Source organism: Caloenas nicobarica, chromosome 16 (assembly GCF_036013445.1).
Source record: "Caloenas nicobarica isolate bCalNic1 chromosome 16, bCalNic1.hap1, whole genome shotgun sequence".
In the NCBI taxonomy this organism is placed as follows: Eukaryota; Metazoa; Chordata; class Aves; order Columbiformes; family Columbidae; genus Caloenas; species Caloenas nicobarica.
In genome coordinates, this window is record NC_088260.1 from 3,112,429 (window position 1) to 3,138,750 (window position 26,322).

Sequence of the window (26,322 nt, forward strand, 5' to 3'; positions counted from 1 at the left end):
CAGACAAAAATCTTCGTAAGATTTTAGCAAATGTCTGGCCACAAAGTCTAGTATCATTGGCAATAGGCACTGATGCTCCCACATGTTGCTCCAAGTGTTTCCTGCTATTGATGATAAACATAAGGAAAATTCATTTATTGGTCGTGTTTTGAAGGGCCAGAGGTCAGAGCAGACTTGCCCCTGAGGGTCTTGCAATGCCAGGTCTTAACCCAATGCCAACATGTGGTATTTATTCCTAGACAGCCGGTGTATTTTGGACCCACTGAAAGATACAACCAGGAAAGACTTCACAGCAGGGACACCCAGAAGGACAAATTCTGTGACCACACTGCATGCCTGTGACTTTGAAATTTGAGGTGGTGATTAAGTAATTTTGGAAATGTAGTGTAACCTGAATAGTTCATCTGAGCAGAAGATTTACTCTGTTAGAATGTATGTTTTTCTCCTAGTGCTAATGGGATTGCTGCTGAGGAAGGGGACAGACTCTCTACTATCCTCCATTGCATTGTTTCCCTTCAAAATCTGGAAGGAACTGAGATTTTCCTCTTCTCACCTCTTATCATCACGATTTTTTTTTAACGCTGTTGACCGTGGCAGTGCTTCAGTGTCAGATTCAGCATTGTCCTAGAGCAATAACCTTCCTTATGCTGATTCCAGCTGACTAACTCAAATTTTATCCTGTCCTGCCTGCTCCTGCTCATCTGCAGGAATAAAACCTCTTCCAGATGTATGGAGAGGTATCTGGCAGATATGACCAAACGCATTGTTCCATGGAATAAGGGAGCCTTAGTTTGCCTCCTGTTGGTAATATATAATAGTTCGCTTTTTAATTAAATGGTAAAGAAACAAATTAATAATTAGCGTATAGATAATGTGAATTAGCCTTTATGTTATACACTAAATTCTATTCCAGTTATTGAACTGTAGCGCACTGTTGCAAAGTACTAAGCTGAAATCCATGTCCTAATTATTCGCCATGATGTGCATGTCTCAGCTTTTGTACTAAATGAATGTAGGTAAAGATAAAAATGTATTACAAAAAGCTAGGATTCTAAAGTAAGATAGGCCAGTGCTAATTACTGGCTAATCATTATGTCAGAGTAATTATATTATGTGCTTTCGCAGCCTTGGTTAGTGCCAAGTTGAACACTAGCGTATAATTTGTCAGAGTTAATTTTTCTTGTTATAATAACAAAATAGTATTTTCCTTTTTTTCTCAGCATTTTTCAGGAATGTATGATTGTGTCACTGTTTTGATTGTTTTTCCTGTCTTGTTAGCCGTAAGGAACTGTTCTGCAAATGTTGTTAGTGTGGAATTTAGGGCAGGTTTCATTTTCTATTGCACTAACGGGAGAGAGCACTAACAGGTCTTGCGACTGGTCAGCTAAGTGGATGTCATGATTATATAAAGCTGCATCTTCAAAATTATTTTTTAGTATTGACCTCCTCCTTATTGGAGCCAGACAGAACTTTTCTCAAGCAGGTGACATCGCAAGGAGCCATTTTTTGGCAATAGCCAGTTAGGAAATCTCTGAGACCTGACCCAGTGACAGCCTTGTCGTTGTGGCCCTGGATCTTGTCACACACGCAGCATCCTGAGTACCTGAAATAAATAGAGTCATGCGAGCCGATAGCAGTGAAAGCCAGCACAGTATTTTTAAAGGACTGTTTACCATGATGGCAATTACAAGAAGATGGATGGTTTGAATCTCTAGAGCAAATGAATGGTTAGAGCTATATTCTTTGCTTAACTTCTGTTGCCATTATTCCACAGACATGTGGAATATATCATCAATTTTAAAGAGGGAAATAAAACCAAATTGAAGGACCTAGATTCAAAGGCAGTACCTAAGCATCACCATTTATTCTCTCTTGTAATGGTTTGAAATTCTGTGTTGAGCTTCTTATGACAGAAGTGGCAGAAGAGCGCTTCCAATTACATACAGATTCTTTGCACATCAAGATCAGAAAGTTTTGCGAGCTGAAGGTGACTCTGTTAAACTTGGTAGGGACAAATCGTTCTTGGATTCCTAAAAGTTACATTATATCTGCTTGTTATATATTTATACAGACAGTTCTGGCTCACCTAGTATAAAAACTATTTTTCCTTCATTTTAGGCTTCATTCTAAAATAATGATTTAATTTAATTTAATTTATTTCCTGCAAAATCTTTCTAGCCTTGACATACTGAATCCACTTCTTGGTTTAGACCATTGTGATCCTGGATAAATGGCTAGGTTTGGGGACATTTTTTACAATTATAGCTATGTCTGAAAAGCAGTTCCTCTTCTGAAGATTCCAGGGGCAGTTTTTTGCATGTTCATCCTGATCTCTAATTGGAAATAATCTTCAAAAGAACCTGATATCTGGCATGCTTTTATAAGAAGCTGGTCACTTATTTTAGTACCTGAATAGATGAAGAGCTCTTTTGAAAATTCTGACCCCAGCAGTAAGTGCTGAACACATTTCAGAATCTGATTTGTTGTTTTTCAGCCTGCAGACAGGCGAGATAATTATCTGTCTCTGGTATTGATAGTTAGAGAGATCCAGGCTCCCCGTCCCTTGCCTGGGACTCCATGACTGCATCTCTACTAATAAATAAAATGGGCTTTGGGCACAGGCTCCTCTACTAGTGCTCAAGTGTCTGTTTTCCAGGCCGTGCTTGCCCATGGTTTGGAGTAGTCAAGGGCCACAAAGTTACTTTGTGTCATCGGGGGAAAATAATTACTTGTAGGGATGAGAGGCTGTGCATTTTTTAGGGTGAGGGGAGGAGAAAGAGGAGAACATGCAGGGTGCATATGAGCTGGTACCTGGACAGGCTGATGGATCTGGCCAAAGAACTGACGGACGATGATGCTGTTACTGGACAACTCTGAAGCATTATTTAGTTTTATCTACTGGTAATAATAGATTCTTTTGTATCTGACGCTTTCTGAATGATTTGTTTTTTTGGAGAGGAGTATGCTCTTCCAACACTGCCCTGCGTGGAAAGGCTACTACCTTTTCCGATTTATGGAGAGTACAAAACTAAGCTGATGTCCCAAGCGTTGCCTTTAGAGGCTTTTCCTCAAACTGTGATGCTACCAAGCAATTTGCCTTCACGTTCCAGGGTGACATAGAAAGCTTCCAAGAAAGCTGGTAGTAATGGGTCTCCTAAAGATGTCACTAGAGTTGGCTCCCGTGACAGACAGGGTGTTAGAGCTATCTGTTTATATCTAATATTAATGCCTTCAGTTTTGGAGAGATAGGCTAGAATCTCGGCTGTCAGCAAAAATGTCCCCTTTCTTCATCTGATGAATCTAAAGAACTGCCTAAACCTGACAGTGGAATCTCATTAATGGGGGGAAAAATACCGATGTGTGAAGATTTCACTCCAATCAAATCTGCGGTAGGAAATCTCTTCTCTCTTTTATGTTTGTGCTCTGAGAAAACGTCACCTAAGAGGCACCACAAAGATTCTGCAGAGACATCAGAACCACCCCCTGTGTTATGGGGCGTATGCAATAAAGCTCGATAACTTAATGTCTGATTTTGTAAGAGCCAAATGTTTTCTATTAAGTCTGTAGCCCCATTAACGTGCGTATAGACATTCAGCATTGCCTCTCTCCAGCTTGATCCTGCTGCTTTCAGAAACAGTCGCAAAATATGAAGTGGCTTTTCATGAAAACAGGCCCTGAGTCACAGCCAGAGCTAAGGCCGTGATTACTGTAGTGGGACAGGCACGATTGTAACGCTGACCCGCTGTAAATTCTTGGACAATCCTTTCCCCGCTTTGCGTTTCTATTGACTGTCTCCCAGTATTTGCCTGCCTGGATTGCCGGCTCTGCGGGGCACGGATTGCTTCTCATAATGTTTGCTGTGCTTTTCATAATAGAGTCTGAACCTCGGGTGGCTGCTATTAATCATGAATTATGTATTATCAGCAGTCTTGTGGAGTCAACTCACAAAATCTTATCTGATAACTGACATAGATGAGAATTATAGGTTGTATTTTACAGGTATGTAGACTGTGTTGTACGTGACCGAGCTGGGGAGTTCAAGGGCAGAGTTGCCACTAGTGTAGCAATAGGAGGGAGGAAGAACAAGGGGCTTCACGTTTTATGAAACCTGCTTCTGTCCATGTCATTTCTCGGTTTGCTTTGCGACTTAAAGTGAAGTGGAAAATCAGTTAATCCATTGTGCAAGGTGATTTTAATCAATGATCGAAGGAGTGAGAGAAGGCAACTCTTGAGCAGCACATTGTAACTTTGAAGAGTTACTCCAGAGTCAGCCCTTCTGCGTCCAACTGCGGAGTTGTTGGCACAAGCAGGTGGAAGGCAGATTTGCTGCACAGAAGTGGTTATAGCACATACAGAAAGCTATAGGAGGGAGACACAATGCAGATTAGTGCCTGCAGTTTGATACAGAAAGATGAGAAGAGAAGGGACACGTAACACAATGAAAAAGAAAAGGAAAAACCTGCACGTCATTGAAAATCTCCTAACATCCATGGATGGCTGACTCAGAATTCTGGTTTAGATTTGTAGTTAAATTTCCATTACCGTGAAATTAACAAAAATATTATATAAAAAAAGAAAAATGCAAATTAGTAAAAAGGAAAAGAGCTGTCCCCAACATCAAAGCAGAAACAAGGAAATCTGCAAATAACAATATTAACAAATATATTAACAAAATCACCTTTTCCTAGAAGAGGTAGCCTGCTTCATTCTAACATAAGTCTGTTGCAGCAGATTTACATCTGGGGTGAATCTGGTCCAGTGAATTGACTGAGCTTCCAGCATGCGATACTCGCCTAGTGCATTTTAACTGAAGGGAAACTCGGCTGCAATATGCTAGGTGTGTAGGAGAATGTAACAGAGCATTGAAAATATTTGGGAAATCACTATCAGACCCAGGATTCTGCATGTTCTCCTTGGTCAGTTAACAAAATATTGACAAAGTCTGCGTCAACACACTGAGTCCATTTACAAATGGCAGTTCTTGCCCTCTGCCTCATGCAGTGGATTGCTTTAGTGAGGAAATCATCACCATACAACTATCAATGATATTTCTGATGCTGCGAGAATGTACAACCAAGCTATTAAAGCCTCCAGGGAAATGCTACACTTAAAAATGTTTGCAGAATTGGTCCCTGAGTATGACCTGCTGCTTATTCATGGTTTTCGTTCTATTTGCCTCTTGAATATATTAAGGTAGTAATGATACTGGGCTCATCCAGGAACACTGGGCAGCCTGCAGCTCATGGCCATCTTTCCAATCAAGGATTTAGTGTCCTGAACCTAATCCAGGCTCTGGCTGGTTGCTTGACACCACGGGCACAAAGCATAGAAGAGAGCAAAATACAACATGGATACAGTTGCGAAGGCGGCTCTTTGAAGATACGGCCCCGTGCTAGCTGCAGGCAAGTAGAATTGTAGGAACAAACAGAAAATTCAGAGTAAAAGAGAGAACATAATTGTGGTGCCCCTAAATAGCTGGCTAGAATGCCGTGGATAGTACTTGTCACCCGACCGCAAATGGATAGTGCCAAAAATCTGCAAAATGGCATAGAAATGCTCAAAGGCAGAGCATGGCTTCCGGGGGGGAGAAATTAAACAGGGTGGAACATACCAGCTTGAGGTGGAGTAGGTGTGAGATATATAAAATCATGAAGGAGATGGAGAAGTCACATAGAGAAAAGTTATTCATTACTTTATTGCTTTTTGTAACACCAGACACAGCGGTTTCCCAGTGCCTTTGTCAAACTGCTGGTTCAGAACAAATAAGAGGAATGAACTTTCTGTACAAAGTGTGATTAAACTGCAGATCTTGGTACTGTAGGATGCTGTAGAAGCCAAAAGTATAAACGGTCTCAAACAAATTTGTTTATGGAGATGAAGACAAGGTAGCAGTCCTGTGCTGTAGTAATGATAATGAAAATTAGCAAGAAACCATCCTCTGCAGCGCTGTTGTCACTGCAATATGCTGGTTAACACACTCTTTTTGTTTAGTAGACTGTGGAAGAGAAGAGTCAGCTCTTCAACTGTGTATTTTGGTCTGTGGTGGTTGCAGGACAAGACCAGAACCCTTTTTTTCCCTAGAGAACCAGTTCCAAGTGTTCTTGTGTGAAGGACTTGTGGACAGACAGCCCTGCAGCAGGCAGCGGGTGGCACTGTTGCTGCAAGGAAACTTGAAAAAAAAAAGCCAAAACATATAACACTTCAAAAATGTTTGGATGGAAGTTTTCCATTGAAAACAGCAGTTTTGTAAAAATTGAAACATTTCATAGCACGTCGCTTCTCAATGAATTTTTAATGGGGAAAAATGTAAATCACTCGGTTCGACTTTATAAGTTCAATTTAGCTTGTTTTTTCTCAGTTTATTGATTCAGTTTATTAGTTTTTGTGGATACACAATTTTGAAATAATCCCTAATTTTATAGTTTTTATCCTAGTGACTTGAACTCTCTTACTTTGTGGAAAAAGAAACATTTTGGTATCTGTTAAAATAATATATATTTTTTAAAGCCTTTCAAAATGCTATCCCAGGGAAAACGTCAGATTTGATTCTCAATTTGGGACAAAAATATCTTTCCGAAGGTCTGAATTTTGTAAGGTCTGGATGATCGGTATTTTGACCTGCTCTGGATTGGGTCATCTTGCCAAGAGAAGGTGCCTTGGGATGCTCTTTGGTGGCTCCATGTGAGTGGCAGCGCTGCCCACAGAACACGCGCTATGGAGGGACCCCAGTCCTGCTCCCAACAGCCGCTCTGTGGTGTCGGGGAGGTGACACCCGGCTATCTTTGTAAGCTGTCAAGAGCGGGAAATGGTGCCAACATGGGCTGTAATCTCAGGTAGTTATTGCTTTTTGAAAAGACCCAGTCGGTGGGGCCCGAGTAGGACAAGCTCCCTGTCTCTGTAGGTTGAGGCGGTCAGAGAGTGCTGGGTGTTTACAGCATGGCTAAAGGCCGTGCAGGAACCGAGACGGGGAAAGAGAACTCCATGGACTGGAGAGGAAATGCCATCCCTTTTTCCATCTTCTAAAATAATTTTAAAAACCCAGTATTTATTCATATATTGCTTGTCCTGTTTGTTATGGCAAATGTGCAAAACGTGGTTTTGTTCTGCATAGGCAGGGTAAGTTATATATAGTGACTTATCATGCAGTCCTGTTGGAGGGAGCCCAAATGCTTCATTCTGCCATATGCAGAAGTTGCTGCAGTTATTGCAGACTCTCCGGTTCCGCCCCCTTCATGTCAAGGGAACGTCGCTCCAGCTCCGCTGTGCAGAGCAGTGGGGTTTGGAGTGACATACATAGGGGCCCTGCGGAAATAAAACTAGTGACACAGGTGTTGGCTGGGGATGCGGAATTGATATTCATAAATGTACTTGTTTTCGAATTGGAAGTGAGCAATGGCCATATAAGCATTGATGAGCAGCCTGTGCCTCTCTGGATTGCATGGCACAACTACTGCAACAGCATACAAAAAAATGCTTAGGTGTGTGCAGTCATCTCGCTGAAATCAAGATACCTAATTAGGTCAAGACAAATTCCATAGAGATATTCAAAGTAAGTGTGTACATAAATGTTTTTTTAGCTCGGGGCATACAGAAGGACCTCTGGATGTCCCAGAGGAAGACCACAATTTCTGCGTTCCCTCCAGGGATGCATAGCTGTGCTTTTGTTCTTGTAAGTGCTGAGCTGAACTCTTTGAGGCAGCTTAGCAATAAAGAGAAAGCACATCCTTTTTTGTTTTTGTTTGACACAGTTACTTTGGTGACTGTGTTAACAGTGGAAAAAGAACCAAATAGTGTTACTACCTCTGTCACTTCTTAAACAGCACTGCAGTCTCCTCCCCAAGCGAGGAAGAGAAATTCACGCTGTAATATTAATAACTGTGGGGCCCTTTAGCCTTTAATAATTAACACACTGCTAACTGTAGCTGAATGTTCCTTTTTCTGATCCAATTACAGACCCATTTGGACCAGGCTCACCTGAGGCCAGCGGCTGAGCAGCAGTGTTATAATAGAGACCCAGATCTGAATGAAATTGTTCTCCTTTGGCCCACGCAGTAGATTAAAGAGAAGTTTGGTCTCAGACAGTGGTGAAGCCAAAGCATCAGGTGTTGCAGAAGAATAAAGTTCTTCTGTACCCCAGTCATTGCAACCCTGCTTTAACATCAGAGCCGAGTCCTGGAGCCTGCTGACAAATACGCTCTCCTGGCCTGATGTAAAGTGAAATGTTCCTTTCAATAGGCGATGACTGTTCGTATACGTGCCACTTTTCCCCGACATCCCGCTGGGTAGGAGGCTCTTGCTGCCTTTTTCTTCTTTGTGGAGTGACAGTGTGTGTTCTTTGGTAGGGTATGAGTAAGACAGGAGACCTGGTCTGAAGCCATAGCTCCCAAATTGGCTGACCCTGGGGTTTTCTGCCCGAAATAGAGCTGCTAGAGCTGCTCTAACAAAAAGTTTGGCATTTGGCAAACTCTACTGTGATCTTTGCAATGTGATTTACAAGTCTTGGATAAATGTTGTTAGTGTTTTCCTGCAACACCATGACGTTTTGGTAGCATTCCTGCTACCCTAGACACTTGCTGGCAGACAGGTCAATTTAGCATTAACAGTACAAATGCTTCTCAAGTTCTAGCCCTACTTCAAAAGGTCTGCTGTTATGCAACCAGATGTAGAAGGGTAGGGAACTAGTAAATTCAAAGTTGTGGTTGCCTAGCAGCTAAACCTGAGTGCTGGGGGCTGCCATAGGTTCTGTCTTCCTGCCCTGGCTGTGCAATCCCATCCCTGCCCTTGTGCATGCAGCTGGAAAGGGAGGAGGTGGAGGGAGCCGATCCAGCTGCAAACTAACCTATAAACAAAAAATCTACAGCAAAAAAGGGTTTTGTTGATATGACTTCTCATCCATGTTTAGATCAGCTCAAGCATTATGCCCAGAATTAATCAAAAGAGGCAGAGAAAGAGGCTTGGAATTGTATTGAACTGTGTCACATAGAAGGATGTTTTTAATAATTATAACTGTCTTAGAGTTATACAATCAGTCTTTTCTAATACTTGGTGAAATGTTAATTCTCGTTGTCTGTGGCATAGCCATAGGTATGCTCGTTTTCAGCTACCTGTTCACGATTAATAAAGCTCTTGAGATTTTCTGATTTTCAAATTATTTTCTCGCTGCTTAAATTTGAGAAGTTGTGAGGTGGAAACATAGTACGGTTAAGAGTGAGAAATTCTTTTGCTCAGTCATAAACATGGGCGGCAGCAGCTGGGGATTAGAGAAGATTCCACATGCACCTATGACAGTGTAGGAAGGGGAGTTGCAGCATTAGATGAGGTGACTCAAGGGCATTTAAACAGCACTTATGCCTGGGTTAGAGTCACCTACACATGCTGACCCTTGAGGGACTGGCAAGTTTCAGAATGTGGGCTACTCAGAATCAGATTAAAGTTTTCAGCAGTTTGGGAAGCAGATTAAGAATCCAAGCCATGAACATGCAACGGAAATGCATCCAAAACAACCCAAAATCTCATTGCACAATTCTAGCCCTGAATTTGCCCTTGAGCTACTGAGGAATTATAAACTGGATCTTTAGCTGGATTCAGTCAGGATGTGGAATTTATCTTTCTTTGCAAGTGTGAAATTTTCAGTGAGAATTTTCAGTTGGAAAGCTAGGTCTGACACAAAAATTTCGAATGGATCTATGCTTGATCCTCCTCTACATTTTTTTAAATGAGAACAGCAGTTCTCACCTGCTTCAGCAACACATGCAGTTTCTCAATGGCTGGACCTAAAAATGTAAGTAGGAACTACAACTAAAATTACAAGTAATTTTATGTTACAGAAACATCAAAAACATTGGAGTGCATGAAAATGAAAAAGCTAAGAAGCTTTATGTTTTGAGGATAATCAGATATTTCGAAGATGACATTTCAAAATTTTTAGCACTTGTACAGAAAGTAAAACAAATTTTCAGATGTTTTAAATTAAGAGAATTCAAACAAGCTCCAGTTGGGAAAAGTGAATGCTCGCATTTTTATCTAACATCAAAATAGAGAAAGGATTGCTTCACACATTTTGGACATTTTGGTAGAGGTCATTTTTTGGTTTCTCCAAGCCTGTTTACCCATCTGTGATCTTTTCAAATACCATTAATCAAAAATTTTACACTAGTAGCAAGGGAAAAAATGTTTTAAAGGAAAAAACATTGTTTGACAAAGTAATAAAAACAGAAGAAATCTGACTATGAAAGGGATAGTACCAGATAACAAAACTAGAGATTAAAGAACGGTGGAAAACACTAGTTACATTCCTCTGATGCAATGCTTTGTTATGTCTGAATTACCCTGTTCCATGGTCATGCAGACCCTAGGAAAGCAGTGGGTTAGCACAAAATGCAAATCAGAGGATCAGAGGGGAAAATTTGAAATTAGTCTGCTGGATTTACCCTAGGTGAGAGCAGAGCTTGTCATTAACTTTGTGATCTATGTCACAGGAGGTTTGGCTACATTTTCATAGGCTTTCAAAGTCCACAAGAAGATGCACATGTCATCACCATGGAAAGTCAGGATACTCATCGGGAAAAACAGCCAACACAGACTTTTTGAGGATGATGCATAAAGAATAATCCATGAACATCTCCAATAAAAATGGTAGGAGGTGGAGATTTCAATTGGAACGCTGATCTTTTCTCCTTGCAGAATATTGCTCCCATCTTATCAATATTTTAGAAAAGAAAGAGCAACTTTCTGCAGCTGCAGAGGTAATTTGGAGGGATTAAAAATTTATCCTGTTTTGAGCAAAGCTTTCAGCAGGTGCTAGAATCCACTTAATCACAGGTGGGTAACCTGCACAGCCTCTCTTTCCCATGGCAAAAAGCGGAGTGAAGATCCTGGCAATTATTTCATGCGTGGATCTTCTGTCAGGACCTACTTCCAATTCCAACCATCATGGGCCACGCGCTTTGCCTAGAACAGCACAAAATTCAAGTCTAGGATGTCAAAGTGACATTATTTCTCCTAGTTTCTTTAGTTTTGTAAGGAAATGGAGTCAAGCCCACTTTTGGAGCAGCTCAGTTACCACGGCAGTGTTACACCAGGCTTTGAATTTCGGCGAATTAATATTAGCTGAAACTCAGAATTTGGGCTCTGCAGGAAATTCAGACAATTCCGTGTTGATTTTCACTCTAAAGTGGAAAGAGCCATGTGGTTTAGAAACTTCTCTCCAAAATATCCCCCTCACCAAGAATTTTATTGAGGATTAAAATGGGAAACCTCCAGTTGAGATTCAGAAATCGAAACAAAACTTTCATTTCTAAAAGACTTTTAAACATATGGTTTCCTCCCATTTCTAAAGGAAGCCTAATTAAAACATTTCCTTTCAAGTATTTATCAGTGAAATTTCATCATGATTATAATGTTAAATGGAACATTTTGCTTAAACAAACCAGCATTTTTCAGGTGTAGAAACATTACCTGGGAATTGGGGAGACGTTTTCAGATTTTTACTTTCTTTGCCACTATCACGGTTGGTTTACTAATCCATGTGGATCAGCAAATATGCACCATTGCTAAGGACAGAGCACTTTTAAGTTTTTTCTGCTCTCAAGAGAGCAAATTGTGCCTGACAATGATAGACTGTGTAGAGTAACCGTACCATTTGTTTACAGATCTGTGTGTCATTTCCACCCACTAGAACTAATTGCTTTTATCAACACCAGTAATTAGAAGTGCCAAAGAAACACCAAATTTTCTGACTGAGCATGGTATAAAATGGTGTGTGACAGTGTGCTGTGACAGCTTAGACTGGGGCAGACAGCAATTTGGGAAAAGAATGTAGTCAAAGAGCTTGTCGATACATAGAAAACCGATAATTGGAGCTTCCTGCTACACTTGTGGAGAAATAGTGTAGATCCCGTGGCAACTTCTCTTGGTCGTTTTCTTTAGACTTCTGTGAAAACAAGCTGGGATTTACAGGGACACACAACTTTCGATTAACCTTTTGTTGGGAAAGTTTTCTCAAATAGAGAATGGCACAGAACAATCGCTGTCTGATGCAGATGGAATAGAACAGTTGGATCATCAGGAAAATCAGGTAGAAGTTAAGAGCTCCCGTTCAAAACCAGTCCTTGAATCCAGATCTTCCACCGCAGACATGAGCATTTTCATCATCAGGTTGTTCTAACACTGTCGTATGGGTGTCTGTCAGCTTTGATCCTCTCCGTTTATAAAATAGGAACATGTTAGAAATCTGGAAAACATGCTTCCAGTTGAGTGTGGGGCTCAGTGAGCCCATGGGAAGAGCAGTCCCCATGGCCCTTCCCTCAACCGTTGCCTGGTGGGACCATGGCTCTCCTGGACACTGGGCAGTACTGGTGCCACCTGTCCGAACTGCAAAGTATCCAACCTTGTGAGAATTAGCCCAATGAGGGGGAGAAAAAAAAAGGGGTGATTTTTCAGGCAGAGGATTCAAGTTCTGCACCTCAGTGCCAGACAGGTTTCTGCATCGTTTGTGAAAGGTAATAATGGAAATCTATTTCTGACTAAGCTCTAAATAATTACTGCCAGAATGCCATCGTGGTGCTGATGAGTATTTATCCAACAGAAGAAAAACAGCATGTTGATTCTTGAACCACAGAAAGCCATAATTGTCATTTAAAATCTGGCGTGTTGTTTAAAATACTAAATTCATTATCTTTCAGAATCTTTATAATTATACATCTAAACTATCACTCTGAATACATTTGCAAGTGTAAAGAAACAGACATTCTTTTTTGTGACAAGCGATTAGACTATTGGTTGTTCTATTTTTAAGATATTCCTAAACCTGAATATCAAGGCCCAAGCAAAAAATGAAATTAAAAACCCTACCTGCACAGAATATAAAGCCCATTCTGTTCCAAAGCTGTTCGTTCCTGTTACAGTTACCTAAAAACGTTGTAATTATGAAATTGCAGCACTTATTTGGGACGTGTCTTTTGCTCACACAATAGCAAATGTTCCTGCTTCTCTCACAATAAAATGACCGTATCAATTTTTTTTCCATAAAAATAAAGCAGCACTGGAGAAAAAAAAAATCCTCAGAATATTAAAACGTCTCAGTTTTGAAGACACCAAACTGTTATCAAGGACTGTGACAGGGTATAAATTTTCAGAAACATCAAAAGGAGGAGAAAAAAAATCAAGCTTTGACATTAACAAGATGATAACAGCCATTGGCTCTTGTTCACTAACTTCCACAGCAGATTTTCAGCAGTGAGATAATCAGCCTTTCACTGACTCCTGTGGGACTGGATCTGACTTGGATTAGACTCTGCTCTTTGGCCCAGCTGTTATTATCCGGAGTTATTAGCTGGAAGAGTTTTAACAAAAATAATACCGCACCTACCCTGAGTGAGGCTTTCAAGAGCAGAGCCTGTGCCAGGCAGGTAAATCACAGGCACGTCCAGGTCCTTGAATTAGCCCTGCACTCGTGTGATGTCTGAATGTGAGCAGAGCTCCTGAAAATCCAGAGCTTTGAAAGCTTGAGAGACTGAAGGATCCATCTAGTGCTGATCTCAACGTGAAATATTCTGCCAGTAGGGGGAAAAAGAAATCAGACATTGCTCGCACTCCAAAAAGAATGTTGTGGCTTTGTGCTTTAAAATAGTATTACGAGCATGGAAGATGTTATCACAACTTGAGAGTTTTTAAAGATGATTTTCACATCATTTCTTGCAGTTGCCACTAGGAACCGAGAAGCACTGGTGAGAAGATCTGCAGATCTTGTTTCAGATTTTCTTCCTGATGTGATTTCTGACTATATAAACAACCCAGTGGTTAAATGGAGACAGTTAAAAGGAGTTAGGTCTGTCTTGTCATTTTAAATAATTGAGATGCTAGTGCACATTTTCTTCTTAAATCAAAAATTCATATTTTTGAAAAGCTTCCTCAATGCAGCAAGGCTTTGGTGATGCTGTGTTAATTAATAATAACATGTAATCTCTTGATTCAGTGACTCTGGAGCAAAGGAATTCAAGGAACAGGACTGATTATGTCCCCCAAACTTCTTCATTGCTGCATGTGCTGTGTGTTCTGGCGTTCCCGTAGCAAACACCTGGGTGTGCATTATTCCATCCCACACAGCAGCAGAGAAGCACTGTCTGCTTGTAGCCTTGGCTGGCTCCCTCTGCTCAGTCAGTCCTTGTTCCCGTGCCTTCCATTGTATTGCAAGGACAAGTTATTACTTAGATAACACTCCTGTTTTCTGGAGTAGCGGTGTCTTGGTTTTTTAGTTGGCTATCACCCTAAAGATCAGCAAGATTTGGTTTTCTGTAACTGCAAGCCTTGGAGTGTCTAGGCAGCTGAAGCAGCTTTCGTATCTTGGATGTCTGGTGTATTGTTTATCAATAACATCAGGAATTTATGGGCTTGGTGTCAAGGTTGCGCAAGGAGCTCTAGTTATGAGAAACACGACAAGAATGTGGCCAGGTGCTCTTGGCATGTTGTCTGCAGACATCCATGTGTGCTGGGCTGGGGTCTGGCCTGCATTTCAGTCTCCTACGTACTAGCAAGTGCTCCAACATTTTAGGCACCAACCTCCAAAGCAGCCCATGTGGGCGGAACCCTTGGCAGAGCCCTCTAAATTTCTGAAAATCTTGGTTTGCCAGCACAGGAGGGAAACGCACAGCTCCTGGAAAAATTACACTGATGCACATTTGTAAGAAACCTCAGCCTCATTGCTATTGATTATGGATTTTGTGATACTTGTGTTTGGGGCTCAGGTTCATTCATCACTGACACTTAACCTCGAGAGACAATCTAGCTATATGCCAAGGAACATCTTAAGTGTCATTTGTGTGTTCCTTATGCAACCTGTGCAATTTTGGCAAACAGGAAGAAGAGAAAATACCGTAACACTTTGCTTAAAAAGAAATTCTTTCAAAGTTCTGCTGCGTGTGATGTGCTTTATAGAGGTGGAATTGAGCTGAGATAGTACCGTAGTGACGTGTTTGATCGCTAAGGAGAGGAGATGTAATGATTTTGGACAGCAACTGTCAGGGTTCAGAAAGTTATTTGTTCCATTGGTTTATGACACAGACTGTGTTTTATTGCCAAACAGAATTAGTTTTATATCAAGAAGAGCGATTACTTGGGTTCACTGTGTTTGAGATTAAACTTGATGATTTCATGTCCATTATTGATTTAGGCTTTACATTCAGAGAAGCAGTGGTTTATATTTTACTTAAGGGGATTTGATCACAGTAGATGTAATCTTCGATGGTTTCTGCAAATAAATTAGTAAAGTTGCTATGACTCTTACAGTAACTGAAGAAGTGAAGTGGGCTAGAAAAAGACCTTATCTCAACACGACCAGGGCAAAATGTCTACAGAAAATGGCAAAAAAATGCTGCTTACCTTTTCCAGTGTGCAAGGGACATGCTGACACCTGAGTACAGCATGCACAAACACGGGAACCACACAGAAGATACCCTGGCAATGGCACATTGCAGCTCCATACTCAGACCATACGTGTTTGACAAAGGGATGCCAAAAACTTACCGTGCATCATCTCCTCTAATTTATTGTCAAATCACACCAAAGGAGAGAGGGCCAGCCAGGGTGCTTTCCAACATTAGAACAGGGTCAATGAAGCACCAAACGTGGGCGGCCTCTGTAGGAGGCAAATATGCAAAGCGTGTAGTATGCGTCAGTAAAAATAGCCCCGTTTGAAACATCTTAAATCAGACAGTCTGTTAGAACATGCCATGAGGAACGAACCAGGCAGTGCGGGCTGATCTGGGTCCTGCTCTGCTGCTGCTGGGAAATGTGCAGCCAAGAGCAGCCAGATGGTTTGTGGCCAGCCAGGGCTCTGCTCCCTTGGGCAGGGTGCACGTCTACAGAGGGGGGACACAAAGCGTTTCATGGAAACCACTGGCAGAAGTAGGCCAGAGCAACCTGAGAGCTCTGCATGCAGCACTCCCCAAGGGATGGACGGATGGGATGCTATCTATCATACCTTCACCGTGAGCAGTTGTGCCAGCAGAAACCAGTCCTGCTAGCTTTATTTAGAGCTGTCATATTCAGGCCATCATGATTCCAAGCTCCTCTGGCTTCCAGAATACCGTCCTTTGTTAGAGCTCTCCTCAGACACAGACGTCTCAGTAGATGCTGTGCTAGCATTGCACCCTTAAAAACATTGTGGGGCTGTTTGGCCGGCACTGATTTTTATGGCCTGACTGGTAGGTCAAAGTCTTAAATGATTTATGATGCTTTGGAGAATGTTACCCAGTGGCACCTGGGAACACAAGCCCTGTTAGCTTTCAGGAAGATTTAGCCTTCATCTAGCTTAAAAGATTTGTTAAATGTATTTGAATACTGTGAAAGATGTCAAAATGGATGTAGATGCCAAAGAATATTTGAAAATCTTAGTAGCTTTTTACTGGGGCCTCATTCTCAGCCCAGCCTGGAGACGGTTGTCAGTCTGTCCAGGAGGACAGAGCTCTGGTGTCTGCAGGATTTCTCCCCGCCCGTGTGTTCTTCATCCCTTTGAAGGCTCCATTGCTGCCGCCTTTCTCTGCTCTATGGCACTGTAGAAGACAACTGCAACATTTTTTGTTTGTGAGATTTTTTTTTTTCTTTTTCCTGATTACAAAGCCAAACAAGTGTCACAGTAAAGACAAGCCGGGTTCGGTGTATGCAAGCAGTGTTAAAAAAGATTAAACCAGACAGAAAAAGATTCATTAAAAAACATATAGTTTTGAGTAATTAGGAGATGTAGCACACTTCTAACACATTTGCCTCATTCATGGAAAAAAAACAAAAAAAGCTGTGAATCTGTTCTTGTTTTCTCTTTTTACAGTGTGCAGATAATTGTATGAGGTATCATTTGTAAAGTACGCGATGCTGTTACTGAGAAAATGCCAACTATTCCCAGGATCTGTACTGATGTGGCTACCTCAGTGTTCTGGCCTAATATCCATGTTACCTGCAGATAAAATGCATGTAAATGTAAGTCATACTGGCTGCCTTCTCATCATGACCCATCCTCTGGCTTGAATTTTTGATGTGAGGAGTGTTGTTTGCTAGAGGCCAGCTCAGGTCCTAGGGAAAGGGAGACTCCTGTATCCTTGCTAAAAAACCAGCCTGTGAACATAAGCAGCAGGTGATTAATTTTAACAATGATTCTGAATTAATGGCCACACTGAGTGGCTCCAAGGGCTTGTGTGAAGTAATTTCGAAATTTTCTTATCTAAAAATGGCAGGAAATGAAGGCAAAAAGCAGCCCCGTGCACTTGTATGTCTCTAGGTAGGGACAATATTGGCTTCTGTATTACATTGACAAAAGCTTCTGTTATTTGGATTGCTGGTCCATACAGTGCTGAGTCAGATCATTGCCATTTTCTTTTAAAATATTGTACATCCTCATGAGTTACAATGACCCAGAGCCTACCAAAGTAACCCACAGGAAAAAAAAAAAAGGTATCACAGTCAAATAACAGCTGAACATACAGCAAAATCCTTGCTTTGATCCTCGTCTGCCTTCAGAAATACTGTGTCAAGTGTCCTTATTTAAATGAAGCTTAGTGTAAAGTGGGAGCAGTTGTCTCAGGAACACCGTGGTGGCTCCTGGGTATGTAATAAACTCGTTAAGAGAAGGACAGGCTGATTTATACTTTTTTACTGATATGGAAAAAAATCCTCACCAGCACATGAGGTTTTCGTGTTTACTGTAAAGTTATTTTTTCCTCCCAAGCGGCTGGTTTCCGATGTCCCCCACACCCGCAGCAGGGTCCAGGTGGGTCCCCCCATCTCCGCACCTCTTCACCCAGGGCCCGGGAGGTGCCGGCCTGTGGTTCTCAGGCTGGTGTGGGCATCAGCATCTTCCTTTTTGAAGTGCAATCAGGAATCCCAAAATGGCTTATAACATCCCTACCGTGATCAGCTATCCTGCCAACTTTTCTTTTTCACTATACTCTCTTCGGGTGGTGTCAACAGAAAGAAATGCAGCAAGCTACGATGAACTCTTTCCAAATTAGGGAATGCCCTTAGAAACTTTGGCTTTTAGAAACCTTATCTAGAAGAATGCAGCTTCTGTAGGGCAGCCAATTAAATTGCTTTAATTATGTGCTCAGCTGCTTCTGGCACAAACCCTAAAAGCCTGAAATCTTTTGCTAGTCTGTATTTTGGTGATGTGTACTTTGGTGCTTTTAAACTATGTGCTAAGTTAGAGTGATGCATTAGAGATGGCTCAAAGCCAGAAAATGACTTGAGCAACACTCTTCTGTACTGGGCCAGATCTAACCAGGAGTCAACACAGGCACCGTATTTACAAAAATGCCAGACAAAGGAGCGCAATTTATGCATTTATTTCCAGTAATCGTGTAACTAAACAAGTGTATATACCTCCACACCGCTACATTATGGAGCAGGTTTAGAAAAGTAACTGCATTTGCTGTATTGAACCACAGTCTGTGTTTACCTGGCATTGGCTGATAATTTTTTTGCACGTTGGTCTGACGGAGATGTTGTTGCACAAACCCAAGCTGTAGTTCTCAGATTTGTTGAATCATCTCCTTGTCGTTATGGACTTTCAGAGATGTCGGTGATTACAGTAGAGCGGGTGGGGTTCCTACCTGACCTATTTTATTCAATAACTGATGGCAATGGAATTAACATTCTCTGGCGCTGGATAAAGTTCTTAATTTTGCTTTTTGTGTCCTGCTATGTAGCAATCTCATCAGTCTGCTAAACTGCTCTAGCAAAAGAGATTCTTGTAACGTGTCTTTGTAAATCAGGCTTTTGGAAGTGAACAAGTGATTTAGATTGAAAAAGAAAGATCCCACAACATTTTTATTTATATTGGCCAATTTAGTGCTGTCAGCTAGATATTAGTAATGATGCCATATGTATGTACATGCATATGTAGCATAAGTGGTACGACTATGTCTTATTTATTGTACCTGGGATTAAAAGAGATATCTATACCCAGTTTATACAAACCAAGGGAAAACATTAACAAAGGCTTAACCACGATTAGACAAAGAGTTTCCTTCCATATTTTTATTTCTTTGCACGAGCCAGATGGCTTTACTTAGTTTGCCTGCCTGTCTGGGTTTTGGCTCTGACTATTCACTGCATAGCAAAATTGAATTAAATAGTGAAAATAAAACACACTCCTATCTATTGGAAAGAAAATGAAGTAGCTTGTCAAAATTAATTTTCCATGGAAGGAGGAATATTTTACCTCAAGTGAAAGGTTGATTTATAGCCTGCAGTATATAGTAAGTGGCATCTGTTTATATGTACTACAATCTTTTGAATATTTTAATAAGTTGCTAATTCATAATGAACAATTACGCCACCTCGTGCTTTTTCAGAAAGGTTTAAGCTTTCATTATGGGATTTCTGGGTTTCTGCTTGTTTATTCTTTTTAAACAACATGCAATTAACTCATGCCTACCTTTTTCAAAGACCTTTTATGATAGGTGATGTTTTATGTGGTGAGAGAGAATCACTGCAAAGATTATAGACCATGAACTTCAACTATAGAACAAATTTCAGTTGTTCTGTGAGGTCTCTCATTAATCCATACTAGACTTGTGCCCAGACTGTGCATTTCATCTGATATGTTGATCAGTATTGGGTGCATATGGATCCCTTCTCAGGAAGAACTGGTCCGCATTTTAATGGACTTTTTTCCATTTCAAGCTGGAAGTGTCTAAAAAAGCAAAAACTAAACTCATACAAAAATCCATTCTACAAAGCACTAGTTTCACTTTATGAAGTACACACACTTGAAAATACAGGCACTATAAATTCCACTGGCACATGTAGTCAGAAACAAGGAAGCCTGGATCAATACGCAGGAGAACTTTTCAATATTGTTAAGTATTGGTGTGTATTTGTGCTCCCCAGGGTCAGACGTGGGTACAGCTGCTGTGGGCTGCGCTTTGGTACCCAGAACACCAGGAAACCCTCATCTTATTGAAAGTCGCCATGATTCCAGTAGGACGCAGGTTATATCACACTCACAGCATCCTGTATCTCCTGCTAGTGTGCTGTTTGAGCACAGGAAATAGCTAATGGAGAAAACAGTGGAAACGTATTGTAAAATGGCATCATTCTTTGTAACAAATGCGTATATTATGAATATATTACAGATAGACCTACTTGAAAGTGAATGCTCTGTAATAGTCACAAATTTCAGCCAGATCAGAATTTTTTTCATATGGCTGATGATTATTTGTTTTGAAATCCTACTCATAAAAAAATATATATATATATATTCCTACAGATAACACTATGGCATAGGAGAGTATATCTTGCTCTGCCAACCACAGTTTTAAACTGGAGGATTAAAAATATCCATTGTTCATTTCCACTAAACCTTGAGCTTGTTACTTGATTTTTATATCATCAGATCCCATTGATTTTTAAGGAAACTAACCCAAGATTATCAGAAGGAATGATACAAGTCTTCATCTGCATTGGTTTATAAATCCTTGCATTTATGTTTTTGGAAGCAAGTAGTACTATGATACACTTTAGGAGTCTCAGAACAGGTCTCAAAACATCATCCACTTTGCTTTAATTTCTTGGATAAGCTGCCTCTTTCAATGAGACAGCTCAGGTTTATTCTCTCCGTAACCGAACTCTTGTAGACAGTGGCCACGTGGATCACTGGAATGGGGAGCGGAAGTTACGCTATAAGTACTACATGGGAATGGTGCAGAATTCTGCTAAATAGCTAATTTTGCACGCTGAGAAGAAAATCTCTCAGCTTCATGAATCCCACGTAATGCAATGTGTGAGCAGTCAGGTGAGCTCCGAACACCCTCCCTCGCTGTGTTTGGTGCAGGGAAAGGACCCGTCGCTGCATTGGTGGGGAAGGTTGGGAGAAACCCATGGGCTGTATAACCCGGTAATCGTGTTGCTTTGAGCAAGGAGGCATGTGAGCAATCCATCCGCTGGTGATTCTGCTCATTTACTGTTCACGCTGCATCACCTTCAACCCAACCAGCAGATCGCCGTGACCAGGATAAACACAAAAGAGTTTTACTCAGTTCAAAAAAAAAAAAAAAAATCACATGAACATTATGTTTATTTCTCCAGCAGAATCTGTTTCTTTCACAGTCTTTCAGTTCCGTCTTTTCTGAAGAGTGCAGTCTTTATTTCAGACATCTGCCTACAGAAAATAAGTATTTTCTTTTAAAGGGCACATTTAAAGATGAAAACTGAGGCTTGAATAACTTAATCAGCATACAAATTACACAGATATAAAAGTTCTCTTCCATTGTCTTAACTTACAGTTTATTTTGTACAGAATTCATTATGTTATACATCTAAGACTTATTATATTGTATAAATATCTTGGGTGTGATGTATATACATATTCAGTGTTATAGAGTCAGCAATTAATGTATGCATTTCACAATACACTATAGTGTATTTCAATGTAGTGCACATGATTTATATTTCAGAAAAGAGCATATCCACTATGAAAAATCGGTATTTCATTCATAGGGTACTCTACCTTGAAATACAGGGTTTTTTCCATTATTTAATGGACTGCTTGTACCGTGTTGTATGGCTGTAAGTTTTTCTTTTACATTCCCCAACATGAATTAAGAAACAGCAGCTCGAAACGTTAAATCTGTGTGGTTCTACATCAAGAGGAGAGCAGGGCACTGGTTTTCTAAGTTCTTAGATGAGAAATAAGGCGCAGACGAGCCACGTGGCGCTGGGCTGGGGGCGATGGCCAGAGGAAAGAACAAGTCCTGCAAGATGGGAACCAGGAGCTCTGGCTCCTCTGTTCCCTGGGCCAGTGTCCGGCTGCCAGAAACCACCCAGAGCTCGTTACCCAAGTCGAGGGGCTGGCATCAGATTGAGTTCTGAAGTTCGCAAACTCCCCGCGTTCCGTTAATCCCCCCTTTGCTAACAGAATTTTCTCCCGGGTGTCTCCTGGGGTCTGTATTGACGCTGCTACTGGCAAAGAAACTGCTCCCAGTGTCGTCTTTATATGTGCCATAAGATGTGCTGTTTGTTCCCTATTAAATTAGAGGTGTTGCTTTCCTGCGCACCCCTACCGAAGCATAATTCTAATTAGTCTGTCAATATAATTTCTATTTTCTTTTTTAGACAATTCTAGCTTCCTGCATACATATATATTGTGCCTTTTGATCATTTGGCGACCTTTGCTTTATAATCTCAAAAGCAGAGATTATTTTATCAACATAGAAATGATGTCCGTTTAACAGCAAAGTGGAATATTATCTATGCCATGAATAAAATACTTTATTTTAAAAGAGTCATTGAAAAAAATTGAGTGAATCAGAAAATTGTGCATTTAAAAATAATTTTAAATTAAATTTACTTATATTTAAAGTACATAATTTTGCAACTAAAATTTGAGATTTCATTTAAAAAGGACTGATCAACTCAGAACTGTATTTTGCAACAAATATATTAATATTACTTCTTTTCCTTTCAATTTTATGACAAGTGCAGCATAAGCACTTAGACCAGAATGAAGCCAGAATAACTCCACTTTATTGGTGTTATCCTAGTTTTACGAGAATAAAACTCTTCCTACTTCTTCTGGTTTTTGTATTGCCATTTTCCCATGTAAGAACTTTCATGTAACAACATGTGATGTAAATAACAAAAGAACATGCTGGGAAGAGATGTTAAATTCTGAAAAGGGAGTTTTATATTGTTAGTAATAAGGATCACAGTAGGAATTAATATTTCCTTACGAGGTCTAGATCATTTAAAGAGGAGAGAACATTTGTTAAACAATCCAAGATTTCATTTGACGCACAAGTGCTGCATCCCTTATGGAACAGAAGCATCTCTGTGGTCTGTTATTTTATCTACTTAAAATTAGATGATAACAGATGCCATCCCTTCACTATGCAGTTCAGTGCCAGCAAACGTAAGTCTCCAATCACTTATATAAGCCTGGTGTCCTCACTTTGGAGTCTCACCTATAAAATTCTTATATTTTGCAGCAGTTGCATTAAACATGTTCCCAGTTGCGGATTAGGAGCCAAATGCAGAGTTTCCCATAGTTAAGGTTGTCTGGCCTGTTCTAATATGAGAACTGAATTATAAAATTCAAATCCTATCTTGATCTACCTAAAAGATGGGAACTACAGTACATAAGGCAGTTGTAATTTGGATCTTGTATTTATTGCACAGGATCCATCACAAGAACATGTGCTTTATTGGTTTTGTTAAGTATTATGTAGATTCATTTTTTTTTCAAACTGTAATTTTCAACTTATTTCAGTCATCCTTCAGTAAAAAAAATACATGTAATGCATATGAAATGGCAGCTTTCAGTCTCCAGCATGTTTTCCTTGTTAAAATTTGAAATAGTCACTTTAAAATGTGCCCAGTGTGTCTTTTCTTTCCTTCTTCCTTTTTTAATGAAATATGGTGTGAAGTTTTTTTAACAGCCTTATGGTCAGAGATGTTTCAGACAAGGTCTGGGGCTTTGGCTGTTGAGCAGGGACTTCTTTGTCCAACTAAACTCTACCACCAACGTTTTGATTAGCACACGGTAACAGTGACTCCAAGCCTTTGCTTATTTACTAGGAAATTTCCTTCCTATTCTGTGCATTTCAATACCACATCTGACTTTCTCATTCTGATAGTGATGTGTCTTGTCAACCAAGCTGCTGTTTCAGCAAAGCATTTTTCTTGGAAGTACATGCTGTTTTGTTGCAGGTTACTTTTTCACATTAGCAATGACAAAAGTAAACCCAGGGTTACTCCTTGATTTTTATTTTCCAGGGTTTATTATTGTATTTACAGTTCCCTGTAAGAAGATGCAACCCTTTCCCAGTAAGAGTTCTAATACCTTTCTATGTTTCAAGTACTAACGAGCCATATACCCATATGGAAAGGAGAAAGATAATCAGTGATGAAGGAGGTATCTCTGGGGGCTGATGAAGATGAATAGAAAACTTAAATCATTATAAATAGTACTGTACTACACTTTGGTACAACCAGAAAAAAAAACACTTTCAAAGAAAATATTTAATGTTCCCTAAGTCAAATAAAATTCATAAACAATAGGAAAAGAATTAACCACGTGGGGGTTTTCATATCTGTAAAAAATAATAGGACTACTTGGCTGCATTGCACATAGGCAATAAAATTAGATTCATTCAGCTCCCTTTTAAGGTAAGCCTCGTTTCAGGCTGTAAGCGAGAAATGTCCACTGTGCTTTACAAAGGACGACGACTAGAAAAATCAATGCAAACAAATATCCCTTTCTTTTCTGATTTACCATTTATCATGAGAGATGACAAACAAATGAAGTCTCCTCTGAGTCTGAGCGTGGTTGTATTAGCATTTTGCTAGTACCAGGCAGTATAGAAAACCAGCCATCGCGTGTGACACCTCCAACACCTACAGGCAGCTGTTTTAGGGGCACATCCTGGTTTGTGGTGAAGCAGGTTTAACTCAGCCAGCCTCACGTACCTGCTCAGTGATCCCAGGTTAGCATCTCAGTAACTCCGAGGTTGGACTGTCGTGTTCCTATTGCTGACTGGACTGACTGCTCCACCATCCATAAACAGAAGGCATAAAGGTGATTACAAACATAAGAAAGTAGTTTTACATATTGTCTTGCAGTCTTTCCATATAGTCCCTAAGTTCCTTGGAATCACCAAGATTCATATCTTGGCATACCCATTTAATATTATCATCACTGTCAAATAGAATTGAGTTGGTGTAGGGGCCTCCATCCTCCGGCAGTATTGTTGTATATGAAGTGAACTTTACTCGCTTCTGCTTTGGCCCAGTAGGATTTATAGGTTCACTTTTAACTTCTTTGTCACAAAGGTACTCAGAAGATCTGAGGATGTGATTATGAAGAGTCTTCTGAGAGCTCCCATTAAGGAGAAAGTTGCTTTCTTCAAACTGCATTCCTCTGTCAATCATGGTAGTGCACTCCTCTGACGGGAGCGAAATGTCAACTGGGTTTTCCAGCAGTTCCACCTCATTTCCAAGCCAGACCCAGTCATGGGAATGGGGGATGTTGCCTTGCTCACTCACAGCAAACCTTTTATGCCTGTACTTCCAAGCAAATGCCACGCAGTTAATCAAAAAGACCAAGATTGCTAAGCAGAAAACACACAGCAGGGCGTACATGCCGATCTCCAAATCTGTTAATCCTCTTGAAGTCAATGTGAGATCACTGGGATTGTTTTCTCCTGGTATTTCTACTTGCGCAGGGAAACCCGTGAAGGCAGTTGGGTTATTTTGGAGCTGGTCATCCTCCAGGGACTCCTGATCGATGGGATATATGAAAGTTGTGCTTTTGTTTGCATTGTCCTCCTGACTGGACATGTCCTCGTGGTTTTTGGACCATTCTTGTGCTGTCCTCTCTTGCTCTGCAGTTTTCTCTATAGAATTGCTTGCATGGCTTTTAAAATCTCTGTCTACATCGTCGATGTCATTAGTGCTTCCTTTTTGGTCAGAATCTTTTTGACCAAACTTCACTTTGACACTTCCTTTCCCAACGGCCAGAATGCTCTTGCGCTTCGTCTTCTGACATGGCTCACTGATGACCATTTCAATTTTAATCAGAGGTCCTTGCCCTTCCCCTTCCGCCACTACCCCAGGCCATTTGGACTGCAGGTTTTGGTGTGCAGACACCACCATCTCATCCAGTGACGTGATGGTGATCGAGAAGTCCTTGGTGTCGTAGATATCTAATGGTGTCACTGACCCGTCACTGAACAAAATCCAAGCACTGACTATGGCTTCCTGGGGGAGAGAGGATGAGGAAGAAAAGTGTGAAAGGTAAGGGAGCACATATCAGACCCTCAGTTGTTGAAGTCTGTGACACTGGCAAAATAAATACAGTTTAATTTGGTTTATTTTGGGTTTTTTAAAAAAAATCAAAATGTCTGCCCTGCTTCTCACTTTCTTCTTGCAGATTTATGTTCTCTAGACAATTTAGGCATTTATCTCATCTTTAGGAACTATCAAAGATGTGCTTATCTAAATTTAATAGAAGGTGTTGACAAACAACATTGACAATTCTTTTTTCAGGCTGGAGTGAGAAGCCTCTTTTGCACGCCAGGGCCTCATGATGGAAATAATCATATTTCCAAAGTCCTGGTTAATTAATTTTATAAAGGATCTATAATGGGGAATTTCTGTAATATTGCAGTTTTAATGCTGTATTTAATAGAAAGTGCAGAGCTGTTCTGTGCTGGAATGTTGATCCCATTCAGCCCTTGAAACAAACCAGGTTAAGAACACATCTCAGTGAGATATTTTAAATTTTCTGTCATGCTTTCAAATATACAATGTCACAAGTACATGTGAAATACACAAAAC

The 26,322-nt window shown here is 40.5% G+C and overlaps 1 protein-coding gene across 1 annotated transcript in view; it reads right to left on the bottom strand.

Annotated features, from left to right (window-relative positions):
* Window positions 1–24,588: 24,588 nt before the first annotated feature.
* TMEM132B (transmembrane protein 132B) overlaps window positions 24,589–26,322 on the bottom strand; it is a 229,698-nt gene continuing 227,964 nt past the window's right edge. Inside the window, exon 9 of the mRNA XM_065646435.1 lies at window positions 24,589–25,743. Within this exon, the coding sequence (XP_065502507.1) occupies window positions 24,589–25,743 (1,155 nt within the window). The remainder of the gene's footprint in view (window positions 25,744–26,322) is intronic.